The sequence below is a fragment of the Pempheris klunzingeri genome, chromosome 6, assembly GCF_042242105.1.
Source record: "Pempheris klunzingeri isolate RE-2024b chromosome 6, fPemKlu1.hap1, whole genome shotgun sequence".
In the NCBI taxonomy this organism is placed as follows: domain Eukaryota; kingdom Metazoa; phylum Chordata; class Actinopteri; order Acropomatiformes; family Pempheridae; genus Pempheris; species Pempheris klunzingeri.
Genome location: NC_092017.1, coordinates 17,411,099 through 17,433,670, shown reverse-complemented (window position 1 = coordinate 17,433,670; position 22,572 = coordinate 17,411,099). Strand labels below are relative to the sequence as shown.

Genomic DNA, 22,572 nt, shown 5'->3' with positions numbered 1-22,572 from the left:
AATCTGTGGGGCATTTTGGGGGGGAATGGGACAGTCTTTGACTAGTGCAGCTTTATAAAACCATTTTTATAACCAGATATGGGAAAAAAAACAAACATTTTGACTGTTTTCCACATGTTTCCTCTTCTTTTGTCTAGCTTAAATCAAATTGAACTGACTCTTGACATCAGTGATTTGCCTCCATGTGTTTTTACTTATTGTAAGAGAAAACTCTCAAAACACCAATACAATATTCAATCTTTTGCTATGATGGACATTATTTGTAGTTCAGAGGGTGGTGTGTAGCCAAGGCTGACTGGGCTACAGTTTGCAGGAGAGCCTCATGGGTACGCTGTATTTTCTGATGTTGGCGGAACAGAAAAGTGATGGAGGCCAACAACAGACCTCAGAGGGATTTTGCATCATGTAGAAGGGCGTGAAGGGTCATCAGAAGTCACGCTGACCCCTCACTCCTTCCCAATGATTCACAGTTTAGATGTCCACACTTCCCACTCACTCACTTCGTTTTCTCCTGATCTCCTGCCATCTTTTTTCCCAATGGAGGCGGGTTCTTTCCATCTCTGTCTCTAGTGCCATTTACTCTCAGACTATCTATCTGTAAACACATGCGCACATATGTGTCCACAATTGCCCTCGCACTCAGCCAAACTTCACAGAATCACATCAAGACTCTTATCGGAAACACATGTCCCGCGTGGAACTTCCTTAGATCCCCAAATTAATACAGAAAAGAATCAAAATATTATGTTCCTTATTATGGTCGCTGAAAAACTAATGAACAACAACAGCAAAAATGAAAAGCGTCTTAATTCTGTTTCCTCAATCTTGCCAACAGCTGGGAAACAAAAATCAACCCCGAGTCACCTCAATTTCTCCCCTCAAAGGGTGAGGAGATTTTGCAGAATTACTGGAAATTACATGTTGAATTAAAAGCCCATTTTATCTAAAAGCAGAGGGCCTGTGACAGAAGCAAAATATTATGGAGTGCTGGCAACAACTCTCTGTTGGCTTAACTATTCCAGCCACCCTGCACAATTTTACATTACTTTATTGTTTCAGTAAAATAGCTTTTTCCCCCTCAGCTTTTCTCTTAATTCATCAACTTTTCTTTTAATGGATGCCATTTGTCAAAAGGGAGAGAGATAAACACACTTTCAGCTATGGGATTTTAAAGGGGGAAGACGCTCTGGCTTTTTTTCTCCTGCAGAACTTTTTGGATTAGTGTTGTTACGCTTCCATTTTTTATATAGTGATTCTTAATTCCAGTTTCTCTGTTGCAAAACTCCCAGTGAAGCTCTTGGGCTGCCGTCCAGAATGACAGTCTGTTTGCATATCTAACTGTCCACCCTGCACTCATGCAGTAGTCACACACACAAATGCACTTACTCCATCATACTGTGCATGCTGACCCACCCACACAGCCACCTACTGGACCTACCCACACACACACACACACACACGCACACACACACACACCACTATGTTGAATGTGATGAACTGTGCTTGACTTCTGCAATCTGTTCCATTGGATGGCCCACACCTCATGTTACAGTCAATTATGAATCCACTGAATCACAAAGTGTGTTTACATTCACACTAATGGTGCAGTTACAACCTCAGTAAAGTGATACTCTGATTAATTGACATGTAAACACTTTAATAAGTTAGATAAAGAGCTGGATAAAGACTTAGGTTCTTTTGAATTACCTTGTTCCTGTTTGGTTACCATGTGGTGTTTTGATTCTGCGTACTCGCCGCTCACCTCATGACGTAAACCAGATGCAAAGCGACGTGTTTAATAAAAAAGCGGAATGGCTTGAGGTGGAGGAAAAATAAAACTTGCTTTCTTTGGGGCAACAGAGACACAGCTGTTACAACACTGCATTTTATAGAGCTTGAGTTAAGTCATGAATTACATAGGGCAACAAACACAAACACAGTCCCTCAGTTTTCTCATTACATTTACTGTACTATTAGCCTCTAGGCTTGTACACATTCTTAAACTTAAAGTGCCTCAAGATCCATTTAAAAATGTATTTTTTATTCAACTTAGCACCTCCCTTCACTCCACTACATTTATGTGACAGCTTACTAAACTGTCTAGACTTCATACAGGTATTCAGTAGTCTATGTAAACATAGTTGCAAAGTCAAAAACTGCTTCCTGCTCCTTTTCTGGACAAAAAAGTTTCACCTTGTAAATCAACTTCCCGTGACTTGCAGTACAACTCTGCAAATGCATGGACTGCTCGGCTTCTCCCCATTTACCACAGGATTTGGGAGTAAGCAGAAATGTAGCAAGATGTAGAGGCCTTTCTCCTCCTACGTTGTCTTGCTACAACCGCCTGAGACGAGCTGGTTGATGACCTGAAATTCTGAAGGGTGCAGGATGGTACATCCGTCTCTCACTCCCCCACTTTCTCTCTCTCTCCTGCCCTGCTTTTGCCCTTGTTTGTAGCGGAGGTATGTCTCCTCCAATCTCACATTTTCGTTGTATTTTGGATGCGATTTTGGGTTTTGGTTCACTGCCTGTGGCACTCAGAGTTGAACACGTCTCTCAACTTGAGCTGTGTTGTGCACAATGTCAGCATCAGACAGAGAGGAAAATTAGTAGTGCTTGGAGGATAATGTAAGCAGCGTCTTACAGGGTGTATTTGTCTTTAGCACAGTTCACTTACATTCAGCCACAAATCACCTACACTCTACACTCTACACGCTTCTCTCTCACCTTTAATGGTCTAAAACTAGCAACTGATGGTATTACAGGTAGAAATGTGGAGGACGAGGCAGGATTGTGGCTAATCCACAGCGTCACTCTACTCAACCTCCCATCCCCAACACCTAGCCAGCCCATGTCCAGCCTGTTGGCAACAAACTGAATGAACTGCACTGCCATATTAACTCCCAACTGGACAGGAGGGATTGCTGCGTGTTCTGTTTTACTGAGACCCGGCCAACCTCAAACATCCCGGATGGAGCCATACAACCTGACGGCTTCTCCGTGCACGAACTGTGCTGCTCATGTGCGCCAAATTGACCGGCTAGATGACCAACTACAACGGTAACGTAAAAGCTAGGGGGAGTATGTTAAAAGCTCATGGTGCACTTATGTGGGAGAAATCTCCCAGTCCTGTTTACCCATGTTGGAATAACTTAGGTGTCCTCAGGACTGAATTCCCCTCCGTCCTGCCAACTGCTGTTTACATTCCATCACAAGCCAACGCTTCAGTATCTCTGGAAGAGCTTTACGGCACAATCAGTGGCTATGAGAATCAGCATCCACAGGCTATTTCCACTGTGGCAGGGGACTTCAATCACTGCAGCCTCAAATCAGTGCTACCTAATACCACCAACACGTCAGCTGCCCAACCAGGGGCGACAAGATCACGGATCACTGCTACTCCACTACCAAAGGTCTGTTCCACATCCTCATTTTGGAAAATCTGACCATTTGTCTGTGCTCTTGCTACTTGTTTACAAGCAGAAAGTTAAGAGCAGAAAACCCGCCTCAAGGACAGCGCAGTGCTGGTCGGTGGAGAGTGAGCTCAAACTTGAGGGTTGTTTAGATTCAACAGATTGGTCAGTTTTCAGAAACCCTCTATTAGTATGTCAATACAGGCACCGACTCTGTGTGGACATCTGTATTCCCACTCACACCATCTGCTCCTATCCGAAGCAGAAACCTTATAACAGCAACATTCAGCTGAGATACACACATCTGTATTGCAGTTAAAAACTCCATTATTGTCTTCCATGTACTGTATAGTATATCTAATTATCATAATAAGAGACAGTGTCCAGCCCAATAAAGATGGACTCTGCATCATCACTTTCTTTGTACGTCTTTCATGCAGTCACCAGCGTTGCAGTGCTCACTGCGCACAAAGTTTAAACCTCTTTGTAGTCGACGCTGCCCATCTGTTTCCCCAAATAATCACAAAGTGCAGAGTTTCTTTTATTTTTGTCATCAGATCTTGGTTAATAAACATTTCTCTTCCTGCAACGTGTTTGGAGCACCACATGTTCAACTTACTGCTGCAGTGCTGCAGTAAGAATTGAATTTTTCGTGACATATGGAATTGACAAGAGTTCACTGGAGAGTTGTGTGTCCACCAAATGGCTGGGGGGCATGTGGGGGTGTTTGAAACTATCTTTAAGTTTCAGAGATCGTGAAGATTTTTATACTCGGAGTTCAGCCATACATTTGCTGTGTGGGTGGATCAGGACAGAACATCATCAAGTCAGACAAGGTCAAGAATGTGAATCACAGAGCAGAAAAAGTTGAGATGAGTACACACGTCTCACTTATGTAATCGGAGAGTAAGTGTATTGCATATTTTACTTTGCTGTTGATAGACGGGTGATGTTTACAACATCATTTTAGCTGTTGCTGAAAAGTTTTTCAAATTGTTTCATTTAAAAACTGTAAAACTAAAAGATGTAAAACTGCAAAAATTTAAGAAATATTTAAAATAACTAGTATATACCATTAAAATGCTGTTTCACACCTTCTTTTAAGATAAGTAATCTACACCAATGCTACAATTAAACTATAGTATTAAGGAAAGGACAAGATAAATTCCCTAACATTTTGTGTTATTTTTCCTCATTTTGTCATGTGAGGACAGTAGAGGCCAAAGAAATTGGGTTTTGGGAAGAAAACATTAATTGTTTTTAACTTGTGCAGTGCTAATATTCATCGGTGAACCAAATTAGTTCCAACAAACCTGTTTTCACAATTTTGTTTGTCCTGCCTGCTTTTGCAGTATTTAAACTCCCACAATATTTGTCATATTTTATCAGTTCATACCACAAAAAAACTGTGTTTTTACTTATTTGAGCACACACTGTACTTCAAAGTAGCTTGTTTTGATAATTCAGGTAATCAGTTTCTCAGTGGAATCAGGCACCTTCCTGCTACCCCCCCCCAACACACACACACACACACACACACTCAGATTTCCCGCTGTACCTCCGCAGTCACCCTGTGACTCAGTCATCTCAGTAAATCCAGTCTGTCCAATCGATTAGCCACCCCTCTGTGAGCACCTCCCTAATGTTGGAGCTCTGAGAGGCCGCTGTGCTTCCCACCTGTTTCGTGCAGATAGGCCACCATGACGCTTTTCACAGCGAATGTAAAGACGTCCACTCAAAAAAACAGCTTGCGATGATGTGCGAAAGTTTTAATGAATTCATGCTGATGGTTTTCTTTTGCTCTCCCATTGGTGAGTTCTGTGGGTCTGATTGGGAACGGTTTGTGATAGAAGACTGAGGCCAACATCCATCTGCAAAGCCAAGACGCCCTGAAACAAACTGATAAGGCGAGGAAAGTCACTGAGCTACCACAACAGCTTACTAATTGAGGCCAGTGTCTCCTCCTCAGCTTTACTCTCAATTGCGAGGAGCATCCCTTTTGTTTTTTTTATGATTTCAGTGGCTGGATGTTGTCATGATTATGCTTCTGTTAGAAAGTTGTCACACTTTAGACATGACTTTCGTTGTTCTTGAGGGATGTTCTGGTCGAATACCAATGATGTCATGAACTTTAAAGAAGAGAGCTTAGCATTTATCAATACTGAGAAGATGAAGAAAGCTGTAAGATTCAGTCTAGCTTGTTGGTGGTAATGGCATCGAAGTAGGCAAAGACATTCGATAAATGTTAGTTAACTGCATGTACACAGTACCACATAATTAAGTAATGGACACACATTTTTTTCTGTAAAACCTGTTAGTTCAGGACCTTGCCAAACTGCCAACTAACATAACAGATGAGAAACATCTTTGTTAGCATAGAGAGAGAGACTCATTAGCCTTGTATCAAACTCTGACATCTTGGCCACAATAGATGGTCCGGGCATAAAGCTAATATGCATTACACGAGAGTCTGTCAGGGATCCATGAAGTAAATTAGTCCTAACAGGTCGGCTTGGCAGCTGCATAGGCCTGGCAAGGCGGCCAAGAGCCGTGTGTCTGATGAATCCATTTAGTGGACAGACACTAACAGTTGTTTTCAATGAAATAAAGACAAACAACAGCAGACCGAGCTGTGGGGTTATGTGACTTGTTCTTGTTTATTCTTTATTCTTGGGTTACTATAAGGTAGGACCATATGTGTATATCTGGAATGTTTAAAAGTATGAAATGTATGGTTTAACGTATGCTAAAACTTCTATTTTTATTTTTCATCTGGATTCAAAATACAATGCCAGTATTTGTCAGAAACAGAAAAATGTGTGCAACTAAAGCTAAAGCTAAATTATGAATTCATCCGCATTAAAACAGTGTAGGTGATTACAGCTACAAAACAAAAAGAATGGCGGCTATAGGCCACCAGTGGACATTAGTCGTGAGGGCATAGGCATGGCCCCACCTAAAAAATGAGTAATAGTGTATAGCGCATAGTATATGCTGTATAATACACACAAAATATCTAAAAAAAACTCTGTCTGGTGAGGACTCCGGGAGTTGTTTTCACTCCAATAATGCTTGGGAGCATTCATGGTCGAAAACATCCAAAAACATCTGACAAATGACCCCGAGGAGCTGAACCGCACTCAAAGAAATATACTTTAATGGAAATCAGTAACACAGAGCTCGAAGCTGGCTTATGATTGGCAAGTGGACAGACCAAACCCCCAACACTGTAGCAGAGAGGGAAGCAGAGCAGCTTTTTCCTTCCAGCAGCTTTTTCCCTTTTTTGTTTAGAGACATCGAATCCTCTGGAAAATTCTAAAAAAAAAAAAGTGATTTATATTGTGTGATTTTCATTTATATTGCATAATGTATGTACTGTAGGGTTGACTGAACAAACTATTTATAATTAATGATTTAACTGTTCAGTCAGTAATCCAATCATAATTAGAAATAATGAATATTATATCCATAATAATAGCACCAAGGCCTTTGCAATTAGTGGATTGAGAATTGTTGTCATTTTAAAAAACCGTCTCTATTCAAAATATATTTCAAACTGAAAGACTTTGATGTTTCAAATTCAGATGATATTCTCACCCAAAGTTAAGTGATAAATACTCAGGTTGAACGTTTTGGACAGTTATATCCTGCAGAGACTGTATTTCTCACTTTTATACATTCCTTTCTAGCTACAATGGCTGATCTCGCTTTCCAGTCATTATCTTTTTTCACTTTACTGCACCTTGTTGACTTTTTCTTGAAAAGAGCTGTAGGAGTATTTGCATATATCATACGTAAAATAAAGAAAAAGAAAAGTAATTCAAGAGGCGTTCAAGGGGTGCAGCACTTTTTTTTTTTTTTGAAGCAGTAAATTCTGACTTTAAAAGCCTGCAGATTGGTGGTCTTTGGAGTGTAAATTAAATTTCCCTGTCGTATTTTAAAAAAGGTGCAGTGTAGACCCAGAGCTCTGTTTTGAAATGCCAAGAGGATTAATGGCACTGATAAGTGGGGTTGGTGTATTAAGCTAAGTCCTTTGAGTGTTGCCATTTCTATTTCAGCTATAATTTGTGGAACATGGATTTGAAGTAATACAAAGACAAAAAGAGAAAATTCAGCAGAGAGAGAGAGATAGAGAAAGGAAGGAAGGACCGGGGCTTACAAGGGAAACAGTGCAAAGGTTCAGATATACTGTATGCTTCTCTGGGTTCGCTGTGCTCGCATGCCAGTGAATTACAGAGAAACAGACGGAGAACAAACATGAACACAGGCAGACATTCACAGACGCACACTGTGACTTTTTCTGCATGACTGGAGGTACATATCGCGAGCTGCAGTGGGGGCAGAGGGCAGATGGTGCCTTTGAGGTGGGAGGTTGAAATGTAGAAAGGTAGACGTGGTGTGTGCATGTGTGTGCGTGTGTGAAGTGTGATGGTGTTGGGAGTGTTAACATACGACTCCGGCTGAGGTGTTTGGAGCACAGCAGCGTTTGAAGGTGAAATACAGTGAAAGAAAAAACTTTGACAATTTCATCTGCAGTTGTGCATTTTTCTCCAACCTACATAATCCGATTTGGTAAAGAGGTTGATATTAAACGTAGCGCCAGATCGTGTCGTCTTGTCTCTCTTGCCTCGTCAGCCATTGTTTCTTCTATTTATTCCGTCTTGGTTGTGTAGAAGAAGCTCTCTAAGCATCTCCCAATCCCTCTACAATGTTAAAGTCCTTTTGTTTTGAAAACATTTTTTTTTTTTTTTTACACTTTTAAAGAGTGAATGAGGTCCCTCCATAACTCTCAGCACTGTCAGAGAAAATGATTGAAGTTGTCAAAAATTAGAACTGAAAGGTTTTTAAGCCTGAACGAGAGTCTGAATGACTGATTCACACAAGGGGTCAATTGTGTAGGGTGTGGGATAGGTGGGCTGATGTCTCCATCTAGTGTTCAGAGTTCTCTGCCTTAGAGTCACAGGTGTCTGAATGTCCAGAGCAAAGGAAATATTCTTAAACAAAAACAGAAGGACAGTCTTTGACATCAATTCACCACATTCGTACCTGAAAGATTTAAGTGTATAAATTTAAGGGAAAAAACAACTTTATGTACTCAACGTATTTATTAAATTTTTTTAATTTATGGAACTGGAGTGTTCTGTATGATGTACATTTTATAAGTGTTCAAAGGTGAACTAATGCTAATTGGTCAGTTTGTGTTAAAGTCTGTCTTCATTGGTTTCTAGGAACAGAAAGTCGGGTGGTTGGGTCCAGAAATACAGTCAAGATTACAATTAAATCGGTTACATTGGGAGCTGAATTCAAGGCAAAAGGTATCTAACGTGTCATTGTCCTTTTTAGTAGTAGTCTTAAGACATTTACTGCATAGTGTAATAGACTGAAAGTCTAAATCACCGTCTGAACACATATTTCCTTAATTCGTGTACATGGAGAGACTCCGTGCACGTGTTCTGCCTTCAAGTTGTCTCTGTCTACCAGCGATTTCCATCTGTCTTTGTATGAAATACTAAACACTCCCATCCCCAGAACAGTTCAGTTTCACCCCAAGCAAAGTTTTCTTTCTCATACTTAGTTCTGACTGATACACACATACACTAAGCTCTCACAGTGATAACAGTATCTGTTCTAATAGAAAGATAAAACAATTATAACAAGAACATAAGCTAAACCATCAGTTTATTCCCCTTAGAATAAACTTTTGGCACAGAGTGGCAACAACAATATGGGACAATGAATAACTTGGAGATAAAACCGAAGAGTAAAACTTAAAAATAACAATAATGATAAGAAATGATGGATAAACTGCAATCATGTCAACCAAAGGATTAAAAAGAGTCCAATCAAGTCCTCGCTGTGTCCATTTATTCGTTTTGCTTATATATTGCTATAAACTTATACTTATCAAAGACCCAAAAGTATTAGAAGTATAAGAATGATAAGAAAAGTGAAGGAATTTCTCTACTACCCTAACTGCAGCATACCAGATCTTTGTTGCATCTCGTCCCCGTCTCTCTATGAGCTCATTTCTCCCCATGTTTCCTGTTTTTACTGATTATTATCAAATGGGGTTAACATGTCAAAAAAGCCCCAGGTGTTTTTGGTAGGCTCTCAACTGTTCACGATTCTCTAAGAATGGACAAAAACTGTAAAAAAGTTACAATTCAGATAAACTTTGTAAGTTCACATCTTTATTTTCTTTCATGCTCATCATGTACATTTCTTTATTGTTATCTATTTATTTATTATTTCTTGATCCATACTGAGAATGTGCTGGCATCTGTGAACCATTTCCTCTCTACCTCTGTCTTGCCCAGCTTCCAGAGCTCAGAAAGAAGCCGAGTCCCATTTTCGGCTGTAATCAGGAGGTATTTCTTGTTGTCAAGATATTTTTTGACATTGTGCCGTCCATAAACCAGAGACTGGCACAACCGGCCGAGCACCAGCAGGAAGAGCGAGTCCCTCTCATCATCACTGAACCGCATAATGCTCTCCCAGCCAGCTAACAGCGCTCCACCTACATCCAAAGGTCTCGGGTTCTCCAGCATCAAGTATGCGATTGCTATCGCCAATTCAAACACGTAACATCCATTCATGAGCAGAGAAAAGTCCAAGATGGCTGACACCTCATGATGCCCGTTGTCAACAGGCGAAACAATGATGTTCTGGTCATTCAAGTCCCCATGTATTATTCCTGTCAAATACAACATAGAAAAATATTCTACCTTTATGTACTGTAGGGAAAATCTGGACATTTATTTGAGGTAATTCAAGCCAAATTCCTCCCCATGATTTATGATGATGCTGCTAGTATCATCATCATATGTTACCGCCATAGAGTAGAAGTTTTTAGCTCTGTTTAAAGGCACCACTACTTCCTGCATTGTCACTGAACATTGTCGTATATTCTGAGTCAAGGAATCACCCAGTATATAATAATAACTTTGAGATATGAGGCTGGATTACCAGAAAAGCAATAGAAAAAACCAAACTGAATCATAAATAGAGTATAATAGGTAACCAAAACGATACAGGAATAAGGAATATAAAACTTGTTATCTGTTTTACCTTTTTGGAAAGAGCTGATTTTGGGCTGCACGTGTGATTTATACTGTTCGATGACTGCTTTGATCACTCCCTGCAGGGGTTCTCCATCCATCACTGACAGGAAGTCCTCCAGGAGAGGAATGTTGGATAAACTCCACCGTTCGTCATCTCTTTGTAAAACATCAAGGTTCGGAGAAACCAGCTGAAAAAAATACATATAAAATATAAAACATTTTGATAACGTTGCATTTTACTTTGAAGCTTGTCAGTGTGGTTGTTTGGTGGCCAGCAGGTGGCTCAGAGTTGGTTTATTAGAGCTTTTTTGCTGAAAACAGCAGGTTATTGCTGGTGGAAACTGGACTGATGAGAGCGGTGACAGTGTGATCAGTAAACCAAGACAACAGGAGATCTGAAAGACTCTAAAATACTGTGCCATTAGCGCAGAACCTGTTTTTTGAGGTGAGGGTAGACCCCCTGTGTCAGCCATCAACTTTGGTCTTTGAACTTACTTGTTGCAACGTCTCATCCACGGTGGCAGCCAACTTGCCCACGTTATAAAGATCTTGCTTTGTGACTGGAGATGCTGCAACAGTTTTTCCAGGGATGTAGGTCATCAGCCTCACACAGTAGGTCTGAGAACCATGTCCGCAATCTAATAAGTTAAGATGGTCACAAAAAACAGCAACATTTAGTTGTAGTTATAGTGTGTTGTCTCTATGGGTCAGTCACATTGGGCAAAGCTAATGATGTTAGTTTGATGAAATTGTTATTATCATAACCTTTATTTAATCAGGTACTCTGACTGAGATCATGATCTCTTTTGTAAAACGGACATGACAACAACAGAGAGAAATAAATTCAATATAACTAGAATTGAATTGGCCTGACATCTGGTCTGGTGGGTAGCGGTTAAAAATGGAAAGAGGTGATTTTGTACTTAGTTCCTGTCTTCATCGATATCAAAATTACATGTTTTTTTCCCCCAGAGAAGTGTTACATATAGCAAAGTGCACACACTTGTGGTCTTGTCAAGCAGTAGCCTATATAGAAGAGGAGCAGCCAGTCATATCCCTGTCGCTGCCAAAGGTGTGCATATGATGCAGCCCTGAGGATCATGAATGACTTCTGCCGTAGGTGCAATAGCATTCCTGGTCTAACGGCATTTTTCTATGCCATTTCCCACGGCAGTTAGTTGCAGTGAGTTACAGCATCTCACATGTCCTCAAATCAATCAATCAATCAATCTTTATTTATATAGCGCCAATTCACAACAGCGTTATCTCAAGACGCTTTACATAAAGAGCAGGTCTAGACCAAACTCTTTAATAAGAGAGAGACCCAACGATTCAACGAATTCAAAATTAAGGATTCAAGAATCCCCACATGAGCAGCATCAGATATTATATTGAGCAACAGTGGCAGGAAAAACTCCCCTTTAACGAGAAGAAACCTCGAACAGAACCAGGCTCAGATGTGGGCGGCTTTCTGTCAGGGTCTGTGTTGGGTGGAGGTTGGACAGAGAGAGAGAGAGAGAGAGAGAGAGAGAGAGAGAGAGAGAGAGAGAGAGAGAGAGAGAGAGAGAGAGAGAGAGAGAGAGAGAGAGAGAGAGAAACAAACAGCAACCAACATACCAACAGCGACTATAGCACTAACAATAAGAGTGTTATTAATATGGTAAGATTGAAAAACATGACAAGTGGCCATCGATGACACCATGGTTGTTTGTTTGGAGAGAAAATAACTTGTTCTTTCATTCCCATGGTGTTTAGATTTGGCACTGTATCTAAATTTTGATAAGGTGTCACCAGCGGCATGAGAATATGTGGAGAAAAGCCAAGGTGTGGGAGGAGTCAGCGGTCAGGTCTTTCTGACAGCCCCTCATCAAACTGTAGCTCTGGCAGTTGCTGTTAAAAAACGCCCTAACACAGCCGAACAAGAAACTGTAATCTAACATCCAAACATAATCTTCCCTATAAAAGCTTCAACCTCAGTGCCTAAACTTCACCATCTTTAAACAAAAGAAATACCACAGCTACTTTAAAACAGGGTCAGCGCCATTTTAACCAGCCGACCTGACGTCCACGTGCCTAGCTCCTTTTCCTCAGGGGGTGCTGAGACAACCTCAAACACCCGCCTGTCACTTCTTCCCAGAATGCCAGTAAGCCTTGTGAAGTAACTGCACAAATATTCTTTCTGCTAGTTCACACATGGCAAGAATGCAGTGTGATTTTTAGGGTTCAGATTTTTGGGCTTGACAAATTGATTAAGGAAATAGTTTGACCATTTGAGAATTACGCTTTCTGGCAGAGAGTTGACAGCAGAGATATTTTGCTGTTACCTATTTCCTCCATACTCATGAGCTGCCCCGTCGTGGTGCGCAGGGCCGTTTGAGCAGGAACTCCATGCTGGCGCAGAAAGGACATGGCGAAGGTCTGCACCTCCAGCAGAGAGGCGTTCTTACTGTCCTCTGAGTTCATGATTTTCAGGACATACTTGTTTCGCTCCTCGTCCACCATAAGGAAGTTCTGGTCGATATAACTCGGCAGGCTGGAGATCTCGGATATGGTCACTCCATAAAGTTTCAGAGCCAGTTCAGCTGCTTGCTGCGGCGTGAGTGTTGGCCTTGGATTGACAGCTGTGGTATTATCTACACATGCGAGTAAAGCCACAACACAATTTTGTATCTTTGTAAGACATCACATAAATAATGAATTAATAATAAACTACAGACAAAAATTAAACAAATCCTCATGCTCTCTACAGGTGAGGTAGTATTCTATGCACAGCAGTAGCCAACTATATATATCATTACGATATATTTAAAGCATATATGACATATTAAGAAGGCTTTGGCGTTAATTAGACTACTAAATGAGTATATCTGAGCTTTCAATGACCTTTATTTTCCAGTTATATAAGAGATAATCAGTGCACTTACCCATTGTCTCAGACAGTGTAGAAGGGAGCGAGAGGCTGACCTTAGAGAATGTAAAAGTCCTAACTCACTCACTCACTCTTTATCTGAATTCTGCGTGGTCTGTGAAGACTCCTTCAAGGGTGATCTGGAAAATCTGGTCTTTCTGGTTTAAATTCTGGTCTTTCTGGTTTAAATTCTAACGTTGAAGTCCAATGAAAGGACATTTAACCGGAGCTTCGGATATACTGCTTTCAATGAGGAATGAGGAAAGCCACAAATCAGTTGATCTGTGAGAAAAGCTTGAAGCAACATAACATATTCCTGTTTCCAAGTGCTGTTAGGGCATACAGGGCTGGAATTACAGGGGAGACACAGGGGAGGAATCGACGACTGAGACACTGTATTCACAGATCTTTAGGTTAATTATCTGAAGTCTAATATCAATTTTAATGCAAATTGAACCACATCCGCTTTTGGCAAAAAAGCCATTTACAACAATTATAGTATGTGAGCCTGACGCACATTAACGGCCCATTTTTATATTTTTCCAAAAGCACTGCAGCCTCTGTTGGAAGCAGCAGCTTATGAGGACCACACGAGGGCAGCATTACACCAGATTTGGTCCGCAGCTGTACAGACAGAAGGACAAACGGTACCAAAACAATTTATCGGACAGGTTTCAAAGCACTTTACAAAACAACATAACTTGGAGCAAGAGCTACAACTACACTATGCTAGAGCATCAGTGCGGTACACCTCTTAGGCCACCAGCAAACAATGGAATGACGTTGAAAAATGAAGTTTTTCACAGGATTACAACATCACATCTTGTCAAACTGGCTCTTCCAGCCACCAGCGTCTGGTTTGTCATAGCAAAGTCTTCACTGGACCCCATGTCTGTATGTGCAGTTCAGTCTTTTTAAAATTCTGTGTTTGTTATCCCCTCACAGATCTGATCGGTATTATGTGAGAAAATGTCAGCTGTTTAGCCAAATCATGACTATAACCTGACTAATGAACAAGGGACTTTTTTTTTATCTATTTTGTAGTTGAAGTTAAATTTTAGCATTCAGCATATACACCTAATACATGGACTATGGGGTGAGATTGCTTTGTCAACTCCTATATTACTTTAAGATAAGTTACAAGATATATTAACAAATGCATCACTCTATTTGCTGGAGTATCTGATTCAGAAAGCAGTGAATGTTTTTAAGACATGAAAATCTAAGCACACATGTAATTGAATGCATCTACTGAATGTCATGGATTTCCAGTTTTCCTGTGGGGATGTTATGTTTTATGCTATACTGTTGCTTTTTTTTCCCCCTTTGCATGTACAGTGTGGCTGCAAAGTGGAACAACAAGAAGATAACCATGAGATCCTTTCCTCCACAGTTTTAAGTCAAGTGCTTCTAAAACACAACACAGAGAAGATGGACAGCTTCACCAGGACTGCAGCTAAATGTCATTAATTCTACTTAAATGTTCTTTTTGAAGTCAGCGCTTGTTTCACAAGAGACACGAGTTAAAAAACTACATGAACCGATTTCCTGTTGTGCAAGTGCAGTAATTCCAAAGACATGTTTTACAATGCATATGCAATGCAATGCATGCATGCAAAACCATACAAATGAATTATTTATCGTCCCACTACAGAGGAGCATTAGTAGAACAAATAAAGACAAAACAGGGACTGTACATTTTTAAAATGTATATAAAAAAATATGCTACTGATGTAATGTAAAGAGATACAGCAAGGGCCTCTAGGGCCTTATTCCTCTAAATATTTAATCTATCTATCTTATGAACTTTATTCTCATGTTCTCTTGCAGTGTTCCAATGACATACCATTATCATAGCATTAGCATGCTGATATGGCCGTGAAGACCTCATGTGACACTTGTTTGTTGGATGCATGTTTTGGACCTCGAATATCAACATGCAACACATTACAGTACATTTAAAAAAGCTACTTAAAAGATAAGCCATTAACCACTAATGTGTCTGCTTGTATTTTTTTCCAAGTGGAGTTTGGAGACTATTAAGTGTTGTATTTTATATCATTTAATTCGGACAGAACTAAACGTACCCGTCTACCTGCAAGAGCACCCATAGTGCACGTCCAGGGTCTTCCACAAAGCTAAAGCTTGTGAGACAGTCGCACAAGAACGGCAGAGGAAGTGTAGTGCAGTGTAGTGTGCATATTTTCGGTTGGAAACTTTAAAAATCGATCTACTCATTCTAGTTTCTCCAGCGTTGTTTCCATTTGGGAGAAATAGACCAGGGTCAAAAACTACTATTGCAGTTGTACTATAATTGCTTTTGACCACCGCATTCATTCCCACTTCAAGCATATATATATATTGAAACAATAGAACTGATCGTTTCAGGAGATGTTTATTGATGTAGTTGGAACAGTATAAAAGTATTAAACGGTGAACATTTGGACCCAGTTACAGCACTGACTATGAATACTGAATAAACAGGGACCTTAACCAGTGCACCAAACCGTAAAAAGGGATATACTGACTTAGGAATTGCTTTGGCGGTTTACGTTCCTCGTATTGTCTCAACCAAACTGTGTTTTTGTGAGTGTAAGGCACAGAGAAGATTGTGTGCTTTGTGTGCTTGGTTAAACATTATGCATAGTTATTAAAAAAAGTTTCCTTTCAGAGGAACACCGAGGTACACTGAAGCATTTTATTGCTAACTTCAGGCACTTATTAAACATGATTCAGTTTCTTAAATGTTACGACTGGTCAGTTGTGGCTGCCAGAAATTAGTCACTCTTCATGATGAATTACTTACGAAGTATGTTCAATATATCTGAATGCTCACTTACTCATAGTGTTTTTATTCAAAGTATTTTTCTTTACAGTACGTGATCCACTGTGCCGTAGTACTACAGTTATCAAGTATCTCCACTTCTTACATACATACATTTTTTGCTCCTGTATAATTCACACACTGCATTGCTGCTATTTGAATATGTCTGAATCTCAAGAGCAAAATTTGTATTTTTTACTGTGAAAACAATCTATTGCTTTTTCAACTGGTGCTCTTAAAATGACGCTTTGGACAAAAGGCTCAGTGGAATCAACCTTCTGAACACTAAAATTTGTGAATGGCTTTCCTCACATACAGTATTTCTCTCCTAATTGAGCAGCACTCTGAAACCACACCTTCTCCACGTGCTCCCTTCCGTGCTCCCAGATTTCGCGTAGAATTCGGACGCCGTTCTTTGATGAAATCATCAGATACTCTGCATTTTCTGGATGCAAGGTCACGGAGTAACGAGCTAGAACCAACGACTGGCAGAAGCGGGACAGCACCAGCACATAGAGACAATCTTTCTCTGCCTCGTTGAGGGGAAGGATACTTTCCCAGCCCGCGAGGATGGGCCCACCCACCTCTAAGGGTTTAGGGTGCTCCATCATCATATACATGATGGTGATGGCTAGGTCATGGACGTAATAGCCACTGTTCATGTCCCCAAAGTCAAGGATGCCAGATATCCTGTGGCCGTCAGTCTCATCAGGCTGCACAAGCACGTTGAGGTCATTGAAGTCACCATGGTTAATGCCTTAGAAAAGAAAGAAAGCAAGTGTTGTTGTTTATAGGAAAGAAAACATGATCACTCATGCATTTAGTGACACACACAGTCTCTGCTGTGGTGCCAATGAGAAGCTCCAGCTGTGTCAAGGGAGGACAGCAGAAGAGTGCTTGTACTGTCAAAAAAGACAATCTATAGTTAATCTAACAGGTAAAAATCCCACTCACACTTGCGGAGTTCGGAGCGTTTGGGGACCACTGAGGTCTTGTACAGACGCATGACAGACTTCACAATCTCCTGAAGAGGATCTCCATCTAACACATATATGTATGATTCCAAGAGGAGAACATGTGACAGACTCCATATGAACTTGTCTCTCTCCAGCGTACTGAGGTGAGGGTGCTCCATCTGGAGAAAAACGACGATGATAATGCTCAGGTGTTAGAAGGCAGAAGAAAAAGTAAAAATAGGAAGATAAAAATCAGCTGTCCACTGTCTTGTTTAGCAAAGTTTAGTAACCCCAGAGGTCCTGCTTCATGTTTTATGAGCAGTGAAGGGTACGTCCTTTATTTATATATCATCTGAATTCAATTCTAAAATAATTCAAACATGGCTGACAATGAAGTTGAAGAATTATATCAACGTCACAACTTTAGAACTCAAAGCAACACCCGTAGGTGTAGATATCATCACTTAAGACAATTTCATTGGTGCAATCTTTACGTTTTTTTTCTTGAGAAAAGAAAAGTTCACACAGCATCACAACAATTTCTAAAGAGGTTTGATGGTTTTTCAAAATAAAGTAAATGACAAAGTTTCACAGCAGTGCTATTGTTATACCTTTTGCAAGATTGTGTCCATTTTGGCCGCCGTCTTGCCGATTTCGTACAGTAACTGCTGCGATAAAGGAACCTTGGAAATAGTAGTTCCCGGCAAATAAGTCAACAGCCTCACAAGGTACTTCTGACAGCCATAGCCACAATCTGTCAAAGGTAAAGACAGAAATAGTATCACAGACATTTACCTCACTGTTAACCCTCATAAAATAGGACCTGTGTGTTGTGGCCTTGCTCAAGGGCACACTTATCGTTACTTGTAGGTGAAGGTAAATAATTTCCTCCGGGATGAATAAAGTTGATCCTATCTTATCTTAACATTAATATTACTGAGGACATGAACCTGCCACAGTCTGCTATATTACATAAGATAGAGGCTAAAAATGTATTTTTTTGCCCTGAGGCAGGACCAGAGGTGGGACGAGCCTACATGTGGAAGAGGGGATGGAGCCTTTAATTCACTGAATAACATCATCAGTAATGTTGTTCATAAACACAGCGTAGAAACAGAAATAATGCCTGCTGAAGCATTAAAAACTCTGAACACATTGTTTATGCCCTGTGCTATATATATATATATATATATATATATATATATATATATTATTTACTACTTCTTGTTGGCCTATTTAAAAAAAAAAAATCCCACCCAAGCCTCCAGCTGCTTCAAATGAGCAGTGTTTGCATATGTCAACATGACACCTCCCACATATCTAGACAGGTTCTGACGATGCAAACAGCGTGTTATGCAAAAAGTGACTAATGAGTGAATGTTGCCTATGTGGATGCAATTGTCAGAGAATGGCGTTTGACGTCTGCACTTATCTATCACAGGATATTTCTCTGTTAGATGACCTGATTCCTGCGTGAGTGGTCTCGTACCTAGTTCTTCCAGGCTCATGAGCTGTCCTGAGGTGGTTGGCACAGCTATCTGGGCAGGAAGTCCGTTCTTTTGCAGGAAGGACATGGCATACGTCTGCATCTCAACCAGGTTGGGGTTCTCACTGTCCTTTGCGTTCATTATCTTCAGGATGTATTCACCACCCTCGATGGGCGCCACATAGAAGTTCTGGTCATCGTAGCTCGGCAGCTGGCGAATTTCCGATGCCGTCAGCCTGAAAAGCCTCTTCACCATCTCAGCCACCTGAGACTGGTTGAAGTTTGGCTTGACATGCTTCGCTGACATTAGTGCTGGATGAAAACAGCATGCCATCAGGAGAAAGAAAACGTGTTTTACATAAAGAAACTTCCAAAAGAAAGTAGTAACCTTAACAACACTTTCATTTAAAATAGAAATTTAGAAAGTCAATTAAAGAAGATTAGAAATCAAATTAAATACTTTTGCTATTGTGTGATTATTTTTTTAGTTGTTCTATTGTTGTTGACACTGATTTTATAGTTGTTCCTTAAAAGGGTATTTTCAGGGTCACTTACATCAACTTCCTAATAGTGCTGAAACAGTTAGTAAATCAATAAAACATTCATCAGTTTATCAAATGGCAACAATTCTAATTTTCAACCATTTTGGAGCATTTCATCAACTTCTCCAAATGTGGGGATTTGCCCTTTTTCTGATTCCAAACTAAATATCTTTCTCTTCGTCTGTTAAACAGTAACCAAAAGATCTTAGGCCTTTATTTTCTGACGTGCTTAATGATGAACCATCCCAGTTACTACTACTGACCAACACACGCACTGACAAATATTCTGCATTTTTCATCTTCTCTTGCAAAGTGGACACGTTGGAGTCAAAATACTCTTTTCAACGTGCTGGTTTTCCAGTATTAGTGCCTGTGTATGTAACACAGTGTGCATTAAACTAGAGTCACCATACACTCGCCTCTCTCTCTCTACACACACAGCGGTGTGTATGTCCTAATCGATCATTTAGTAAAATGATAAACTAACTGAGTCTGAATAAATAGCAAGTCTTCTTTATTGCGAATGGATCCACGTCAGCAGTAGTTTGGTGAATAAAGGCTTGAGGGCTGTTGCAATATTACACCTGTTGTTAATAAACAAAGTGCATGGACAACCATCACCGCAGTTAATAACATACATTATGCATGTGTCAGCAGAGCAGACCTACCTCAGGCTTTGTAGAAACACACAGTGAAGGAATAACAGGCAAACATGTGCTGCGCTCCAGCCGACGCTCAATATCCTCCAATAAGACAGAAGCCGAAGAGGATCAAGCTGCGCTATCGATGGCCAATAGTGTCAGAGGGAAGTCACTTCCTGACTCCTAAGTGGGGGTGCTCGCTTTTCTGTTGTTTCCGATATCGTCTCTGTGTGAATTCATCTTCATGGACTATTGACGTTCATGGGCCATAGCGTGTCCTTCTTCCTGCTTCTTCTTCTTCACAGGTTATTGGCGCTGCACAAACCAGCTTAAAGGCTCATTACCGCCACAAACTCGACTAGCGTGCGGAATGAGAGATGCAGGTATTAAAACAAAAATGATACTCTATTTCCTACCATTAATTAATACATGTTCAGCTGGCTCTGGTTGGCTACACTGTCTGCTCTTCCCACTTGGGTGTTTCCTTGTGTGATGCACTGTTTGGTTAAGACCTGTGCCACCTGTTCTCAGACAGTTTACGACCTTCTCTTCCTTTCGTATAAAGCCCACCATCCTCCCTGCACCAACATGTCTCCATTCCTTATATAAATGTTACACCATCATCCCAGTATTCCTGCCATGCTGAATGTCCAAATCTTCATCTTTGTTTCATGGAACTTGTAGATCTACTTGTTTACTTCTGAGGGTTTGTTTGGCAAAAAACTATCCATCGTTTTAATTTCCCTCAGTAAATATGTGCAAGATTTCTCAGCTTAGTTTAGGCCCCGCTTGTGATGTCACACAAAGGTGTCTTGTGAACTGATGACCTTGATGGAAATATCAGCATGTTGCTTGGTTAATGTGTTGGTGGGCGGTGCCTGCTCAGGCCTGCTGGAGCTGACCAATCAAAGCAGACTGGGCTTTAAGGGGGCTTTGAGAAACAGGAGCTGGAACGGAGCATTCAGAAAGAGGGTGAAAAAATTATTATGGCAGGATGAGGAAAATAATGTGTTCTTTGGACATCACGGCATGTAAACATATTCTACTAGGACCCCCAAATACAAGTATGAACCTGAAAATCAGCATAATATGTCGCCTTTAATGTTGTCAAAGATCACTGGCATGGTGCACAACACAAAGGTCAGTTTGTAGAACACACACATATGAAAACCTGACCTCATGTCCTGTACCTTCAGACTGTCCTTCCTCTTGTCAGGGCTGCTTCTTTTCAGTAAATCCTCGTCTGATTGCTCTCATCAAAGTGCTTCAATTTGCTAGCCTTTCTGCACATTGTCAATCTTGGCCTTTCTTATATGTGTAATGCTTTTCAAGTGCTGTTACATTGCACCCTCATTCACCCATTCACATGTCGTTCATACAGAAAGTTGGAGGAGACTTTTTCTTTCACACACATTCACACACTGAAGCTACGCTTGCCCAAGGACACTGGACATGCAGACCCAGAGGAGCCGGGGATCGAACCGCCGAACAGCCGCCCACTACAGACGGTTAATAGCTAACAAAGTCATAGGTCACTTTCTTACAGTGATAAGAATTGAACAGATCAGTTCCGGTCACACAAAGTCTATAAATCCTTCTATGATACTGTAAACAATTCTCCTAATCAGTAACCAGGCTGAAGCTCTCTCAGTCAAAGGTTGTATGGAACTTGAGATTAAAACACGATTACATGTGCAGCAAGAATATTCAAATGCACTTTTAAGACATTCAATACAAAACAACTCACAACTGACAATAGATAATGTGGCATTTTAGACGTTGTACTTTTCTCATCAGATGTTCATTGACAAATTACTAGAAATATATTCCAATATTAAGACAAATAATTGCTACAACACCACACATGGGATATATTGGAATATAGAATTTCCCCGTGCATATTGCTGCTGTCTTTCAAACTGATATGAATACTGCACATTAACAGGCTTTGGCTCTCGAATTGGAGTTATCACAGCTAATTAGTGACACTGGCTGTCTTTGTGTGCACTAAATTTCTTCAGTGCCTTCATCCAGTTTTGAGAAAAGCTTAAAGCTTTTGATGCAAGCTTAGACTTTTGTGCTGCAAAGTATTTTGCACAGTAGAACCACAGGACCCCCGTCAATGATTGACTGTAACGGAGCCAAGAATAATCTCTAAACAAGTTCTCCTGAAAGTAGAGTGTCCTAATTGATAGAGTTTGACTCGGTCTGACATTCACATTTGGCTGATTTGGGTCCAAGCTCCTACCCTTCCTCTCCTGTACCTTCACCTTCTCCTCTGTCTCAAACTCATTTTCCCTGCTTGACCCTATTATCTGGAACATGAATGCAAAGCTATGCTTAGAGAAACAGTAGGATTACATATTTGGTCTAAACCATCAGCATTTGCTCCTTTTCTCGCTCACCTCCCTGTCAGCATCCACTCTGTCTCTTCCTCTCTCTCTTTACTCTGAATGCATCCGAGCGTGAAAGACATATTATCAGTAAACTAATGACAAGAATGAATGTTGCTGGTGCGGTTATATGACCATGCTACCATGTAATCGTGTTACCAAACTCAAAACAAAACAGCTGCAGACTAAGCTGTGACACATGGCCATGGCCACACCCAGTCCCACCCGACCCAGTTCCTCCCTCACCCAGCGTGTGACATGGCAGCCAAGCTTGTGCTCTGTGATCATATTCAAGCTGCTAGCGTTGATTTTTAACAGGAGAATGGACTTTTTGATTGCAAAATCACT

At 40.6% G+C, this 22,572-nt stretch overlaps 2 protein-coding genes across 2 annotated transcripts; both read right to left on the bottom strand.

Annotated features, from left to right (window-relative positions):
- Positions 1–9,626: 9,626 nt before the first annotated feature.
- LOC139202667 (hydroxylysine kinase-like) lies at positions 9,627–13,402 on the bottom strand. Its single transcript, XM_070832213.1, has 5 exons — positions 13,399–13,402; positions 12,799–13,107; positions 10,970–11,112; positions 10,482–10,662; positions 9,627–10,107 (listed from the first exon to the last, which is right to left on the bottom strand). The coding sequence occupies exons 1-5, from the start codon at positions 13,400–13,402 to the stop codon at positions 9,659–9,661; spliced, it is 1,086 nt and encodes a 361-aa protein (XP_070688314.1). The 3' UTR covers positions 9,627–9,658.
- A 2,359-nt stretch (positions 13,403–15,761) lies between these two features.
- Positions 15,762–20,111, bottom strand: hykk.2 (hydroxylysine kinase, tandem duplicate 2). Its single transcript, XM_070832354.1, has 5 exons — positions 19,859–20,111; positions 18,652–18,960; positions 17,774–17,916; positions 17,161–17,341; positions 15,762–16,963 (listed from the first exon to the last, which is right to left on the bottom strand). The coding sequence occupies exons 2-5, from the start codon at positions 18,953–18,955 to the stop codon at positions 16,515–16,517; spliced, it is 1,077 nt and encodes a 358-aa protein (XP_070688455.1). The 5' UTR covers positions 18,956–18,960; positions 19,859–20,111; the 3' UTR covers positions 15,762–16,514.
- Between the last annotated feature and the right edge of the window lie 2,461 nt (positions 20,112–22,572).